This window comes from Chenopodium quinoa, unplaced genomic scaffold (assembly GCF_001683475.1).
Source record: "Chenopodium quinoa cultivar QQ74 unplaced genomic scaffold, ASM168347v1, whole genome shotgun sequence".
NCBI lineage: Eukaryota > Viridiplantae > Streptophyta > Magnoliopsida > Caryophyllales > Amaranthaceae > Chenopodium > Chenopodium quinoa.
In genome coordinates, this window is record NW_018742914.1 from 7,092,389 (window position 1) to 7,107,391 (window position 15,003).

General features: G+C 33.4%; 3 protein-coding genes across 3 annotated transcripts; 2 read left to right on the forward strand and 1 right to left on the reverse strand.

The window, feature by feature from the left end:
• Nucleotides 1-349: 349 nt before the first annotated feature.
• Nucleotides 350-5,710, forward strand: LOC110728081 (glucuronokinase 1-like). Its single transcript, XM_021907709.1, has 6 exons — nt 350-737; nt 2,496-2,645; nt 3,020-3,208; nt 3,291-3,407; nt 4,420-4,580; nt 5,303-5,710. Exons 1-6 carry the CDS (start codon nt 537-539, stop codon nt 5,547-5,549), a joined length of 1,065 nt encoding a protein of 354 aa, XP_021763401.1. The 5' UTR covers nt 350-536; the 3' UTR covers nt 5,550-5,710.
• A 759-nt stretch (nt 5,711-6,469) lies between these two features.
• LOC110728082 (uncharacterized protein At4g13200, chloroplastic-like) lies at nt 6,470-9,318 on the reverse strand. Its single transcript, XM_021907710.1, has 3 exons — nt 8,989-9,318; nt 7,045-7,199; nt 6,470-6,853 (listed from the first exon to the last, which is right to left on the reverse strand). The coding sequence occupies exons 1-3, from the start codon at nt 9,206-9,208 to the stop codon at nt 6,587-6,589; spliced, it is 642 nt and encodes a 213-aa protein (XP_021763402.1). The 5' UTR covers nt 9,209-9,318; the 3' UTR covers nt 6,470-6,586.
• An 836-nt stretch (nt 9,319-10,154) lies between these two features.
• On the forward strand, nt 10,155-14,887 carry LOC110728084 (vesicle-associated membrane protein 722-like). The gene is made up of 5 exons (XM_021907712.1): nt 10,155-10,762; nt 13,507-13,648; nt 13,728-13,848; nt 14,016-14,078; nt 14,468-14,887. Exons 1-5 carry the CDS (start codon nt 10,573-10,575, stop codon nt 14,618-14,620), a joined length of 669 nt encoding a protein of 222 aa, XP_021763404.1. The 5' UTR covers nt 10,155-10,572; the 3' UTR covers nt 14,621-14,887.
• The last annotated feature ends 116 nt before the right edge of the window (nt 14,888-15,003 follow it).

Genomic DNA, 15,003 nt, shown 5'->3' on the forward strand with positions numbered 1-15,003 from the left:
ATTAAGTAGCAATAATTTCAGTTCAAAAAAAATAAAGCCCTATTTACTTCACTTTAAAAAAAATACTCCGTAATATTTAGTAAAATTAATTTTAATTCAGTAAAAATAATTTCAGTTCAGTAAAAATAAATTCAAGTCAGCATAAAAATAAGGTATTTTAAAGAAGAATTATAATGGAGAATTAAAAATAATTTAAGTTGAACAAAAATAATTTAAGTTTAGTAAACAATTTCAATTCATCAAAAATAAAGTGAAGTGAATGAGACCTAATTTAAGTTCTTTAAAAAATAATTTAAATAATATAAGTTCAGCAAAAATAATTTAAAATCCCGATAATAAGGGAGACGTGGAGTGAAAGGGGCCCAAAGTCGAGTTTATCCAAGTTTAGCTCCGGCGTCATTCTCACTATCGAAATCCACCGAAACATATCAAAACAACTCCTTTGCTTTAATTCAGGATCTTTGTCAACGACTCAACATTTCAAACCCATCAAAAGGATCCGCCATTGATACAAGCATAACAAGAAGTCGAAGAAGATGAACGATCAAATCATCTCCCACAAAGCTTACGCCAGAATTGGGCTTCTGGGAAACCCAAGTGATGTGTATTACGGCAATACCATCTCCATTAGTATCACCAATTTCTGGGCTTCTGTTGATTTGGAGCCTTCTGATCATCTTCTTGTTAAACCCCACCATTATCATGATCTTGTTCAGTTTCAATCTCTTCATCATATGGTCTCTTTCTCTCTTTCTGGGTACAATTTATTTATCTCAATTTGTATGGTTTGAATTTGTTGTTTGATAATTTTTCTGGGATTTATTATTAGTAATTGATGCATTGATATATGCTTATTCACAATCTGAGTAGGTTATTAGAGATGTTGAAATTGACCCAACTCGAAATTGAATTGATTTGAACCCCAATTTCAACCCGAATACACTGACCCGACCCGACTAGACTCGAGTTCTATTTGTTAATAGGATCACCTTAATGATTTGTATTGAAATTGCGAGTTAATGGATTGTTAGTGCATTGTGCTGAAATCCTGTTGTTTAGAAGCTGTGTTTACTTGATTATGAAAAATGTTAGGGATAAGTAGGATGTACCCTCAAGTGCTGGAATTGGGTTACTAGAAGCTAGTGATGAAGGTACATTGTGTAGTTTTTGAATAAATATACGAAGTTGTTCTAATCTATGGATAATATAGTATTGGTAGTGGTGACTGGTGGTATATTAGATGCTTTGAGGGGGTTTAGCTCTGGTTCGAGGAGATGTCCGGACTAAATTCTATTTTCATATCAGTAATGATCTGTTCAATATCAGTAATCTTGGTGGTTAACTTAATCGTTACACACCACCCATGCCTTTGATGTCAATTGTGCTTTTCTACACTAGAAGTAACTTGATTGTGAACAAGAGCTGGATTGCTGGAAGTTCAAAGTCAACGGTTCTGTCATAAGCTAGTCTAGTTCTTTGAAAGTGTATTCGGAGCTGAATTGCTGCTAGACTATTAGTGAGCAATACCTAAGATCATTTGTAGTGCCAAATAACCTAGTAAATCAAATTCGGTGCAAACTTAGTTTATAGAATGCTTCCATTCTGTTAATCCAATGTATTGTATTGCTTGAATAATGTTACCTCTAGAGACTTCCCTTATTATTTTTAAAAATTGATATTTTTAGGTTTTATAGTCTTACTTTGAGGCTGGATATCTTTTATTCTCTTAATCCATTTATATTCCTAATTTTTATAAAGTTACTCCTACCTGTAGCATTCATTAGTACCATAGTCAATTAGTCATGTATTTGAGCATTAGGGGATAGTTTCCAACCTAGAGCAACAGATAAATTGGAGTCGTTCCAGATCCTCCCTGTAACTTTTAGAGTGCTGATGGCTAATTTATGTAGGAATGACCTTGGCAACTGGAAGGCAGAAGTTCTACTGGTCCAATTCTTGATCCGTTGACGATTGTGTTTTATATTATTTCTTTTCAATTGGCTATTGTGGTACTTTACAAGTTATAGGTAGAGGGATTTTGTTCCTCTTTCATCAAATGGCAGGAAATGGTTTTAATGAATTTAGCATCTAAGCATTGAACATATATATACCTTTTATTTGTTTCTTCCTCCTAGTTTTTATTTGAGATAGTCGTGAGTTGGAATTATGGATTGATTTTGTTGCATCTTTGAGGCTCATATTGGAGTTGTAAGTCTCTTATTTTAAAGGGCTTTCCAAGCTGCAAATAGTTCAATAGAACCACTAAATATCTTTTAATAGTTTCCAAATGCCCCTTCTTTAGTCAATTACCATGTTTACAACTATTATAAAATTAGTTTCATACAATGACTGATGAACTGCTTGCTCGAAGTTAGTGTATTGTGTAATTACAAAAAGAGGGGGGAAATCTATCTTTTTCTGAATTTATGCTATGATTATCATCTTATAGTTATGCTTTGTCTTAGCTTAGAAAATATTTATAAATCTATCTTCAGGTGGATCGCTTAGAGAATGAGGGTTTCTATGGAGGTGTGCGTTTGCTTATGGCCATCTGCAAAGTATTTTACAGATACTGCAAGAAACATAACATTGATCTTCATGAGAGGAACTTTACCCTATCGTATGATACAAATATTCCCCGGCAGGTGAATTATCTCTCTTTTAAATCTGTTGGATATGTAAATTATGTATGTTATGTGTTTCTTGGTTGGTGCATGAAGTTTAGTTCAATCTACAGCAGTATGTAACTAAATTTTATTTATTTAGGGTTCGTTTGGCATCGCTATGGTTTTCTGTTTTTTGGTTTTTTGTTTTTTAAAAGTATATTATATATGTCAAATAATGAATAAAAAATTATTTAGACTTATTAAAATCATGATAATTTTGAAAACTAACAACAAAAAAGTGGAAACACCTTTTTCTTGTTTTCTGTTTTTGGGTTTTAGTTTTCAAAAAAACAGGAAATTGAAAACCAAAAATGATGCCAAACAAGCCCTTATTAATTTATTTTGACTTTTAGACAGGACTTTCAGGTTCTAGTGCCATTGCATGTGCTGCCCTGAATTGTATGCTTGACTTTTACCAAGTCAGGCACCTGGTTAAGGTGGAGGAGAGACCTAATCTTATCTTGGATTCTGAAAAGGAGCTTGGCATTGTGGCTGGTCTCCAAGATCGAGTGGCACAAGTTTATGGGGGACTTGTTTTTATGGTAAAGATTGACGCATTTGGCAAAACTTTCACAATTACTTATTTATATCTTTCTTTTCCTGAGGTGGACTCCTTTTTCCTAGGACTTCAGCAAAAATCACATGGATAAATTGGGGCATGGTATTTATACACCAATGGATATCAGTTTGCTTCCTCCTCTCTACCTCATCTATGCTGAAAATCCAAGTGACTCAGGAAAGGTCAGCAGAATATAATCATCTATGTCTAATGTTCATTATCATTACCAGTTCTTGTCTTGTATAACATCCTTGTGCATCCTCTTTCCTAATGCTGCTGATGCAAACTGTGATAATGACACCAGGACCTCTGAACAAGTAATGAGTATCTATGCATCACCTTTTGATAAATAGAACCTTTTTGGCTATTCATAATCCCCCTGTCTCTAATTACTTGCTACAAATGCTTTTTACACGGTTTCAAAGAATCATGAAAAAGTATAGAGAAACAAGTAGGTGAGTAGGTGTAGTCGTGTGGGGCTTTTATAGAAAAATTAGAGAGAAAAAAGACTGCCTGAAAAGGTTGTAGCAAGAATCCAAAAGTGGTACATGTAGCAAGTAATTTATGGAGGAGTAAATATCTTTCTTCTTCTTCTTCTTCGTAATCTTTAGGATAATTTGGGATGGTTGGTTATTTTTAAGTAAGAAAAACTCAAAATGGTATCCTTGTACTCTTAGATTTTCCATTTGGTACTCAAGAATATATTATCCTCCTTATGTTATCCTCTAACTTTTACTGTATTGTCATTGAGAAAACCGTTTGACAAAATGTTATATTCTTATTTTTGTTTTATAGATTTCCATTACCACCCAATACCCCGTTTTAAGTGGCAATGGAATTCCTGATGAAAAAGAGACATGGGGTGTGCATCATCATGGACATGTGCATGGGACATTTCCTTCACAAATACCTGTAATTCATTATCATTATTACCATTTATAACCACCACCTACTAAGCAGGCTGTTGAAATGATTTGATATTCTAGCAGTCGTGTTTTACTTGTGATCTAGTTCATTGTATAGCTTGGGGATCTTGCTAATACATCTGTGCAATGCATGACATAGGTTGTAAACCTACATCCTCTGAAGAAACCTCCCAACCATTTTTCTAAGATTGCCTAGACGTAAATTTCAGCCTTCTGTATAAAATGGTACTGAAATTTCTTTGGTTTTATACTTTTATGTATTGAATAGGTGCATAGTACTGTTAGAAAAAGATGGCTAGAAGGTGATGAATTTATAAGATCAACAATGAACGAAGTTGCAAATTTGGCTGTGGAGGGAAGACAAGCATTATTGGAGAAAGACTATGAAAAACTGGCAACTCTAATGAATCATAATTTTGACCTCCGCAGGTAAAGTGCATGCATAAAATTTGTTATATTTGCCACCACATGCATTGCATAATCATTGAAAAGATACTTGTCCATTAAGTTGTTTGTACATAATTAGATCAAAAGCAATATCAAAGTCTACCAAGTGCTGTTGCTATTCTTGAAAAAAAAATGGATTGTATTTCACTGAGTATGCAAATAATCTGATACACATAGATATCTGTTAGATATTATTGTGAAAAGGTTTAGTGACAGACGTCATCACCTTGCATATATTTAAGTTATCGAATTCTTATATCTTGATTTGATGATCTCTAAAGGGAAGAAACGATTGCATAACAGCTGCTTTTGCACTATGTTTAGCATTCCCAATTCATCATAGGGAATATTGTGGAACGATAAACTAGATGAAAATCTTATTTTTCTACAGTATTTTAATGTTGTTTTTAACTTCGGAGCTACACTAAGAGAAGAGTTGTTACTCTCCTACTTGGACATGGATATGTGTCCAAGTGTCCCTTTCTCCTATTTTGTGATAATATTGCTTGATTTTGGCACAAGTTGAAGTATCTTAGTATCTATACTCATGTCAGAATATTAAGGATCCAATATGGGTAGTTGTGGTGAAATGAAGAGTCTGAGTAATATAGTTTTTATTACTGTCCCAAGGAGTCATGTTAAAATACCATGGAAATGTTATGCTATTGTATGTAACATCAATTGCATGAATGCTAATTTTGCAGAAGTATGTTCGGAGATGATGCTCTTGGGGATATAAATATAAAGATGGTGGAGGTAGCACGGGAGGTAGGTGCTGCGTCAAAATTTACCGGAAGTGGAGGGGCTGTGGTTACATTTTGCCACGGTGGACCACAGCAAGTTGAGCTTCTACAGGAGGCCTGTCAGAAGGCTGGTTTTATCATGCAGCCTGTTCAAGTTGCCTCGCCAAATTTGAATGACCTAGATTTTGGAAGCTCGCATTCTACATGATGATATAGCTTACCTTTAAAACTGTAGAACACATTCCTTCATCATATTCTTCCTTTAGTTTTTACAGGCATACGTTTACATAAGTTCTAGCATTAGTTAACATGTTCTTAGAGAAGGTTCTTGTTTTCCAAGTCTATTGGACAAAATAATTAGGTCTTTTTACAAAGTTATATATATATATATATATATATATATATATATATATATATATATATATATATATATATATATATATATATTTTGAAACAATTTTTACACAGTTATTTTAAGATTTTTTTTTTTTTTTTTTTTTTTTTTTTTTTTTTTTTTTTTTTGCCGAAGAGAATGCTAATGTTTTATGTCTATATTTTGGTTTCCTAAACGATTTCTTCCCAGCACCCCCAAAATTGCAAATATGTTTACCATGACAGACCAAAAAAAAAAAAAAAAAAAAAAAGAATTAATTCGAAAAAAAAGAATGTTGGGTGTATCATAATCATTGTAATGACTATTCAAAAAAAAAAATAAAAATTCATTGTAATGAAAAACTTATTTTTATGCACTACTCGTCGTATAAAGAATGATCTATTTCACGCCCTATATTAGTTTAATGAAAATCCATCTAAATCAAGAATTTGCAATTCACGGTATCAAACTAGCAATAATGAAGAGTCTGTATCCCTGTATAAAGCGGCTGGATCTCTTATTGTTTGTTGACATGGGACTTTAAGAATCTCTAGTTTGTTGTTTCTCTCTTTTCTATTTCCATTGGAATTGGTAAGTTTGCAACTTTAGCATAATCTATAGAAGTGGAACCCTAGCTCAACTCTCAAATGGACTGATGAACAAACTAGCAGCTCGTAGCCTTAGTGAATAATTCTGCAAAACCATATATGAAGTACGAAGTAATAGTAACATTAACATATACTTCGTACTTTGTATTATCACAAGTTCTTATGATACCATTTAATAAGGTGAATTCAAACATCTTTACACTTTTCTGTTGAACATTCCAAGAAAACTAGTGCATCTTTCTAACATATTTCTCTAGGCAAGCATCAATCATCTATTGTTATACTAGATACAGAATCTGAATCAGTGCTATTTTTTTCATCTCCATTTGATGTAGAGCCATATGGATTAACCACACGTATTGGCATGGCTGGATTCATGGGATCAACGCGTGAAGCTGTAACACTCGAACTAGCAATATTACTTTCTGCTGAATTTTTTTTATTAGAGTTTGGGAGAAGTCGTCCTTGCTCTTCCAGGGCTTCACGAGCTGCTTTTTCCTTAGCTCTTTTGGCTCTTTCAAACACATCCTCCTACAATTGAAACTAAAAGTGTCACAGGTTTGAGCTCTTTTATGTGTGCCGACTAGTCAAGTACAGAAAAAGATTTGGTTAAAATGATTCTTTGCCTCCTCTACCCTCCCAAACAGATGCAAGCATAACTAACATACACAGACATGGAAGAAACTGGCTGTTCAGTCCATTAGCTTTTATGCAGTCCTCACCTGAAATTCCTGAACTTGTTTTTGTTGCTCAGCTTGCAACCTGCCGACGGTGCTCAGAATCTCACCAACAGTAGATTCAATTCTTTCAGTTAGTGCTTCACCAAGAGCTTTTCCCAGGAAAAATGCATCAAGGACAGTTTTGCTATCACTTTCACCTGCACAATTTATTACTTCATGGATCACATAGATCAATAAGGCAGGCAAAACATGATGCCACGTCTAAATTACATTTAACATCTTTCATATCTGATTTAAACAGGTAAACTCAATACATGTATTGAACTATAAAACTTTAGACTGATTCTGTGGCCTTGAGATGTCAATACAGTTCACTTGCATTTTAATTGGAATCAGTCAAAGAAAACCTAGAAGTAACCCAATATCCAAGCGAATTAAACCCATGCTCCCAAAGCTACAAAGTATGGGACTTGAATACAATAACATGTTTAGTAATTTACAACTGTAAAACAGGTAAACTGGATAGCTAACAGCACATGTGTAAGTTTAAGCAGCTTCCCCTAGCATAGTACGAAGTATATCATGGATTCATAGCCTAGGATGATACAATTTGAGAAAAAATAAATAAACGTTTCAATTGCAAATCAAATTTTTGCAAATTGGTCCTGTATCATTGCTGTTTAAGACCCTTAACTCCATCAACTGTAGTAAATTGTGCTTTGCAATCAAGCAACAACAATATACTCCATAAACTATATCTATGAACAACGAATTATCTTATTATCTTCAGCCTACAGCTTTTTCACACCTCCACAGAACAAGTTTCCACAAGCACAAAGGAAGCAATCCAGTAAATCCACTTATTGATATAGGTCTTCATCCATCCTTGAAATTTAGTAAAGGTTTAAACGTAACTATTTCTCTCACCCCCTCTTCTCCAATGACTTAAACTAGTACATACTTCGTATATATTTATTGTTGCATTACCATGGCTGTACAATTATGGGAACCTAGCTTCGTACATACCATTAGAGTTCATAAATGAGAACTAGTCAAACAAACTTCACAAATCATACAATACGAAGTAGTACATAAGCTACGTAGGATTGGGGTCGCCTAAAAACTATCCATACAAGCAACCACCCAGCAACATACAAATACAAAGTCAGTAAAAAAAACCATCTTTCTATGTACTCATAAACCCCGAGCTTCGGAACTTGATATATTCTCCCAAAAATGTCTTGCGTAACAACTTGCTAATTAAATCAGATCCCGACGGATGATTGAAGCATTGAACCTTTCAATAAATTTCATAGTTCTTTCATACATGGAATGCCAACACCCGGTCCTAGAGCGTAGTTGGGTACATTAACGATGCAAACAACTTGCACTACTACATTACTCAAAAAGGCAAAGGCTAGGAGTCTTATTACTCGTAGATTTCAGCAATTCATACTTAGTTTAAACAACAATAAAGTTGCAAATAAATCCACCGAAACTAGCCATGAATACTCTAATCCAATTAGTTGATTTCAACAGGGAGAAATTAAAAAATTAAAGTGCAATTTTCAATGAATACCTCAACCCCACTCCATCAATTCCAGCATGAAAAATGATAATCAAAGCACAATTCATTTCAATGATTAATTCAACCCCAAATCATCAATTTCAGCAGAAATTAAAGAAATTAGCTGATCATTGTCCAAAACGAAATCAAAGCACAATTAATTTCAATAAATAATTCAACCCCAATTCATCAATTTCAGCAGAAATTACAGAAAAACAAAATCAAAGTACCAATCAAGTTGATGAATAACTCAACCCCAACAATTTCAGCATAAAAATTAAAAATCAAAGCACAATTCATTATAAAGAAAAACTAAAACCCAATTCGTTTTTAGTAAAAAATTAACAATTAAAGCACAACCCATCTCATTGAAAAATCATAGACACAAAATTGAGTGCGAAAAGATTTGAGAAACTAACCAGAACCAGGGGAATTGCTGCAGAAAATGGGTTTAGGAGATTGAGAACGAGAGGAGAGAGAAAGGTGTGGACAATTAGGAAGATGAATGTGTCGGTAATTATGAATCAAAATAGAAGAAAATTGGGAATTTGAGCAAAATTTACGATTTTTAACAAGGGAATAGAATGATGAACAAGAAGATTGCGAGGAAAGTGAAGATGAAACCCCGCAGTTCATCATTTTTAGAGTCCCACTCTGAAATTAGTTTCTGGGTTTTTAGCTAAACTTCTACAAATTTTATGGTTGTATGTTCTATATCAACAAAATCTAGTAGTACGTGTATTCAGATTAATCACTCGGTTTTGGATTAATTGCAACAGTTTAAAATGTTTAACCGGTACAAGAGTAAATGCGGTAATATTGCAATTATAGGTTAGGACGGAGTAAAATTTATAAAGGGTGCATACAAAACATAATTATTTTGAATAATGAAGACTTCCTTCGTTTTTTATTCCCATATTATTATTTGCAAAACTTTCTAAATGAAAATGTCACACTACTCATAAGTCATAACGCACTTATTCAATTTAAAGCTCATGTCGTGGTTAAATTATACACCTAAATGTAAAATAACTTAGAGTATGGAGATTATTTTCATGTTTGTTAGATTAACTTGCTTAGGTTATAGTGTAGCAAATTAATTAGCAAAGTAATTAGAGCAAGAACAAAGTTAACAAGTGGGAATTTTTTTAATTCCCACCGTACCGTCCATGTCACCAGTTCAGTGGGAATTTTTTTAATTCCCATTGTATCGTCCATGTCACCAGTTTAATGGGAATTTTTTTTTAAAACGGGTTCATTAGCAAACCGCTACTTCAAATAGCGGTTTACTTATTAGAAACCTCTACTTGAAGTGGCGGTTTGTATATACTAAGTATTTTTTTTTTTAACAAAATCACTTTCCCCTTGTAAAATAATTCAACAAAATCATAACGCTACTTCAAGTAGCGGTGTTTTGAGGAAAACCACCACTTTCAAGTAGCGGTTTATTCTCTTAACACCGCTACTTGAAGTAGCGGTTTGTTGCTGGACCGAGAAAAAAAAACGGTTTGTTTTCCATAACTGATATGGACAATACGGTGGGAATTAAAAAAAGATCGGTTGTATTTTGAGAATGACGTGTTTTCCCAACATTATTTAGGGAAAGGGCTCCACATAATGAGCTCTTTGAGTCTTGGTTCACTTAATTTAATTACGCGTTTGTATAATCCTTAATGCTACTTATACCATTTATAAACTCAATTTCCATTTCAAATTCAATTTAGGCAACAATGATCCCAATTATTGACACATCATAAAAACATTCCAAAAATGCAAAAAGAATAAAAACCGGTAACGCCTCTTTCTCTCTCCTCCCCACCTCTTCTTTCTCTCTATAACCAAACCAAAAACACAAACAACAACATTCCCATTCATTCATTCATAAATATCCTTTTCACTCAACCTCACGCTTTCTTCTTCCTTAAATTCCCTTCTAAAATTTAAAAAATTTCTCTTTCAAATGCAAAATTCCGTGTAATTTTTGGCGGTGAATTTGGAAAAAAATGGGGCAACAATCTTTGATCTATAGTTTTGTTGCGCGAGGCACGGTAATTTTGGCTGAATTTACAGAATTTACTGGGAATTTTACATCGGTTGCAACTCAATGCCTTCAGAAATTACCCTCTTCAAGCAGCAAATTTACCTACAATTGTGATGGTCATACTTTCAATTATCTCGTCGACAATGGATTCAGTATATTTCATCTTCCTTTTTTCTCTATCATTTTTTATCGTACCCTTTTTTTTTTTTGGGTTGATGATGATTTAATAGGATGTTGATAACATTAATCGACACGTGATTTTGTTATGGGTTCGGAATTTGATTATTACGTGGTGGTGTTATCATCTTAGGAAATGTGTTTGATTGTTTTAGTTTGATCTGACACGTGATTTTGTTATGGGTTCTGAATTTGAATAATACGTGGTGGTGGTGATATTGTCTTAGGAAATGTATTAAATCATTTCAGTTTGATCGACACGTGATTTTGTTATAGTTATTGAATTTGATTAATTCATTGTGGTGGTGGTGTTATTGTATTAGGAGATGTATTTAATTTGATCGAGATATGATTTACGTGGTGATATCATCTTACTGTGTTAGGAAATGTATTTGATTCTTTATAGTTTACTTATAGGAGTACGTATTAAATCGGATGATGATAACATTAGTTGACACGTGATTTTGTTACGAGTTTTGTAACTGATTTTTATGGGGTGGTTACTTAGCTTATAGAGTTATAGGGCTACGTATAACAAAACCTTTTTTTTTAAAAAAAATTATTAATGTGCTATATTTTTTGTTTGTTTGCTATGATGAATGACGAATTGTTAGAGATACACATATATTTTCCGATATTGATGATATCTTATCTCTAACACGAATGTATCTGTTGTTTAATGATTTAGATTTGATTTCTTCATTGTTAATTAAAAAAACAAAATACAAGTAGTTAGCTTGGTGTTTATGGTGTGTGTATTATATTATTATGGTGTCAGCTATGAAAATAAACACTATTGCTTACTAAATGGTTGTTTCATGATTGTGACCTTATGGCATCAATGAGACAATTTGAATAATGATAGTCAATTTATTTTTATATGTTTTCTGTAATTGGATGATGGGTATTGTCAGAATGATTGCATTATTTATTTTGTGTGGTGATGGTGATATTTTATTTTGGTGGCTTACGATTTTTTTTTTTTTTTTTTTTTTTTTTTTTTTTTTTTTTTTTTTATGGCCTTAAGTTTGTGTGAACTGTGAAGCCAAGGAGAAGTATAATAATAGAGATATATCATAGAGTATTGTTTTGTTTTCGACATTTTGTTGATCCAACCTATGTTGGTTTTTTATTACAGTAATTTAAATTGAATTTTAATTTTGAGTTTTTGTAATGAAATTTGTATTGAGGACATCGACATGTGTCTGGATTGTATATATAATTTAGCTTTACAAATGAAATTCTTGACATAAATTGAGAGGCCATTTGTTTTAGGACAATAGGTTGACTTTAGTTTGTGGTGTTAGCTGATTTGTTTATTGAGTTTGTGGTCTTAGCTGATTTGTTTATTGAGGTTGTGGTCTTAGCTGATTTGTTTATTGAGTTTTTGGTCTTAGCTGATTTGTTTATTGACTTTGTGGTCTTAGCTATTATGTTTCGAGTTTTTGATAACCAGTTTTCAAATACATATACAAAGAGTTATTTGGAATTTTTTTTTGTTATAATTTCATTTAAATTTCTTCTTAAAAGAGTAGAACATTTTTAAGTTCTCTGTTCCTAAATTTAAAACATGCCCTTATAGGGATGAAGCCGCTGTTACAGAGATTCTTTTCCTTATATCTCAACTTTATTTGTGTACTATTTTTGGTGCCCTGAAATAAGAGATAGACTATGTTTTCTTCACCTGAGTCCTGAGATTCCATAACTTAAAGAGACAGCCAACAATTAGGGTGAATTATCGTAGGGTGTGTGAATTGGTATGGACTCATGATTCATGAATATTAGTAGATGGTAGGACCAATGAGGAGCAGTTTTTTGTGGATATGAAATTTATCAAATGTCTTACTTTTAAGGAAGATTCATGGATTCACCCTCGCAAGAAATGTGGAAGGTTTTTGAAATAAAATCAGGTGGATAGGTTCTAAATCTAATGAATACAGGAATTACATGCATATTTTGATTTGTGCCTTATATTTTGTGTCAACTGAATTATATTGATCAATGCTATAACTAAGCCACATTGGTGAAGTTAGCTTAAGGTAAATCTGCAGGGATAATTTGCAGAACATGCTAATACAAGTCTTGGGGCTAGCCACAGATATTGATGCTTGTTGGAGTTGGGAGTGGCTTTCAAAATATAGTGGTTCATTGCGTTCTATTTTATGAGAATAGCACTTAAATGGCTATTTTGCATATATTAATTATAGGTTTTCCGGTTTCCCCCCTAAATATTTATGCCTTTTTGCTATTCCAAGTCTCTTAACTAGCCACAGATGTCGATGCCGGTTGGAATTGGCAGTGGCTTAGTGGCGTTTAAAATACGGTGGTGCAGTGCATTCCAAGTTATGGTGTTCCAACTTAGAATATGGAGTATCACTTAAATGTTCATGTTTTGTTTACCCCCTAAATCTTCTCTGCATTTTTTTTTGCTGTGTTGGCATTATTATGTTGTGCAGATGAGCCAAAATTTTATTTAAATTTAATTACAGTGAGGCTTCGTACGTGAATGGTTCATCTCTAGGTTTTTATTTTTTAAATTTTTTTTATTTTTGTGGGTAGGGGGTTACTGTCCTTCAGAATGACATCTGCTTCTTGTATAGATAATTTGCTTGATATGATAATTAGTTAGCTCATCTCTGCTTGACCTTTTGTTGGTTGCTTTCTGGTATGGCTACTGGTTAGTCTTTTGTTGACTTGCTATGTGCTTTTTGTGGTGCAGCTTACTGTGTTGTTGCAGTTGAGTCTGCGGGTAGGCAGATTCCGATTGCTTTTCTAGAGAAAGTCAAGGATGAATTTTCCAAGAAATATGGCGGGGGGAAAGCTGCAACGGTTGCTGCCAAAGGCCTAAACAAAGAATTCGGGTAATTGTTTTGGTTTTCGTGGTTTGAGAAATGTCCCTTTTGTTTTGGACGTGTTCTTTATTTTATGCCTTGTTTTTAGGCCTAAGTTGAAGGAGCAGATGCAGTACTGTGTGGATCACCCAGAAGAGATTAACAAGCTTGCAAAAGTGAAAGCCCAGGTGTCAGAAGTTAAAGGAGTAATGATGGAAAATATTGAGAAGGTATAGAGCATGTCATAGTAATCTTTGATTACTGGTTACCATTGATGGTTGGTTTTGCTCCTCCCTTTGTGCTTTGGGGATGAAGCAATTAGTCATTACGAGGTATTTGTATATGTAAAGAGGTATATATATCGAGGATATCATTGTTTAGGACATTCTGGTTTCAGGTTCTTGACAGAGGTGAAAAAATCGAGCTCCTGGTGGACAAAACAGAGAACCTTCGTTCTCAGGTCAGTATGTTACATTATTACAGTACTTACATCGTTACATGATTATATCCTGACAGGTGATCTCATTTTGACATTTCATTCATTTAAATTAATACCTTTGCCATTCAATTCTTTACCTTGAAATCATTCATTTTCTAACAGAATATTAAACTTATTTGATTCACAGGCAAATAGTGTATACTTGAATATAGTTTTATGGCTACTAATCTTTCCTTGATTTACTTACCTATTTCAACAATTTTAGCACAGCGTGTAATTGTAAATGAAAGCTTTTGTTTCCTTGTTTTCTTCATATAAATTGTCAATTTTTATTTACATTGGTGTTCATATAATTATGGATGTAATAATACCAATGATGTGTATTTAAGGAGTTGCTATATTGGGTGCAGGCACAAGATTTCAGGACTCAGGGTACCAAAATAAGGAGAAAGATGTGGTGGGAGAACATGAAGATAAAGCTGATAGTTTTAGCTATTGTTGTGGCACTGATTCTCATCTTGATCTTGTCCATTTGCGGAGGCTTCAAGTGCACCCATAAGTAAACCAGATCTATAGGCTTATATACAAATCAGAGTTTCGTCATCTATATTGTATGATGGATTTTCAGACAGTTTTGTACAGTTGTGTACCGAAATCCTTTTGACAATAGTAGGCTAATATGCAAACTTGGTCCTAGAGATGATTTCTGCCTCTTTTGGCTGATCTTAATTTGAAACTTAGATTGCTTTGTATTATCATTGATATTTTGCATTAGAACAACATGGTATACATAGAAATATAGACTGGATCTATATTGACCTGTTAACTTACAGTATACAGTGCACAATTCCAAAACATGAAGTTATGAATTGATTATCTGAATATACTTTGAAGATACATTTTAACTATGTAATAATTGCATTACTTGATAGGAATTTACCACTAA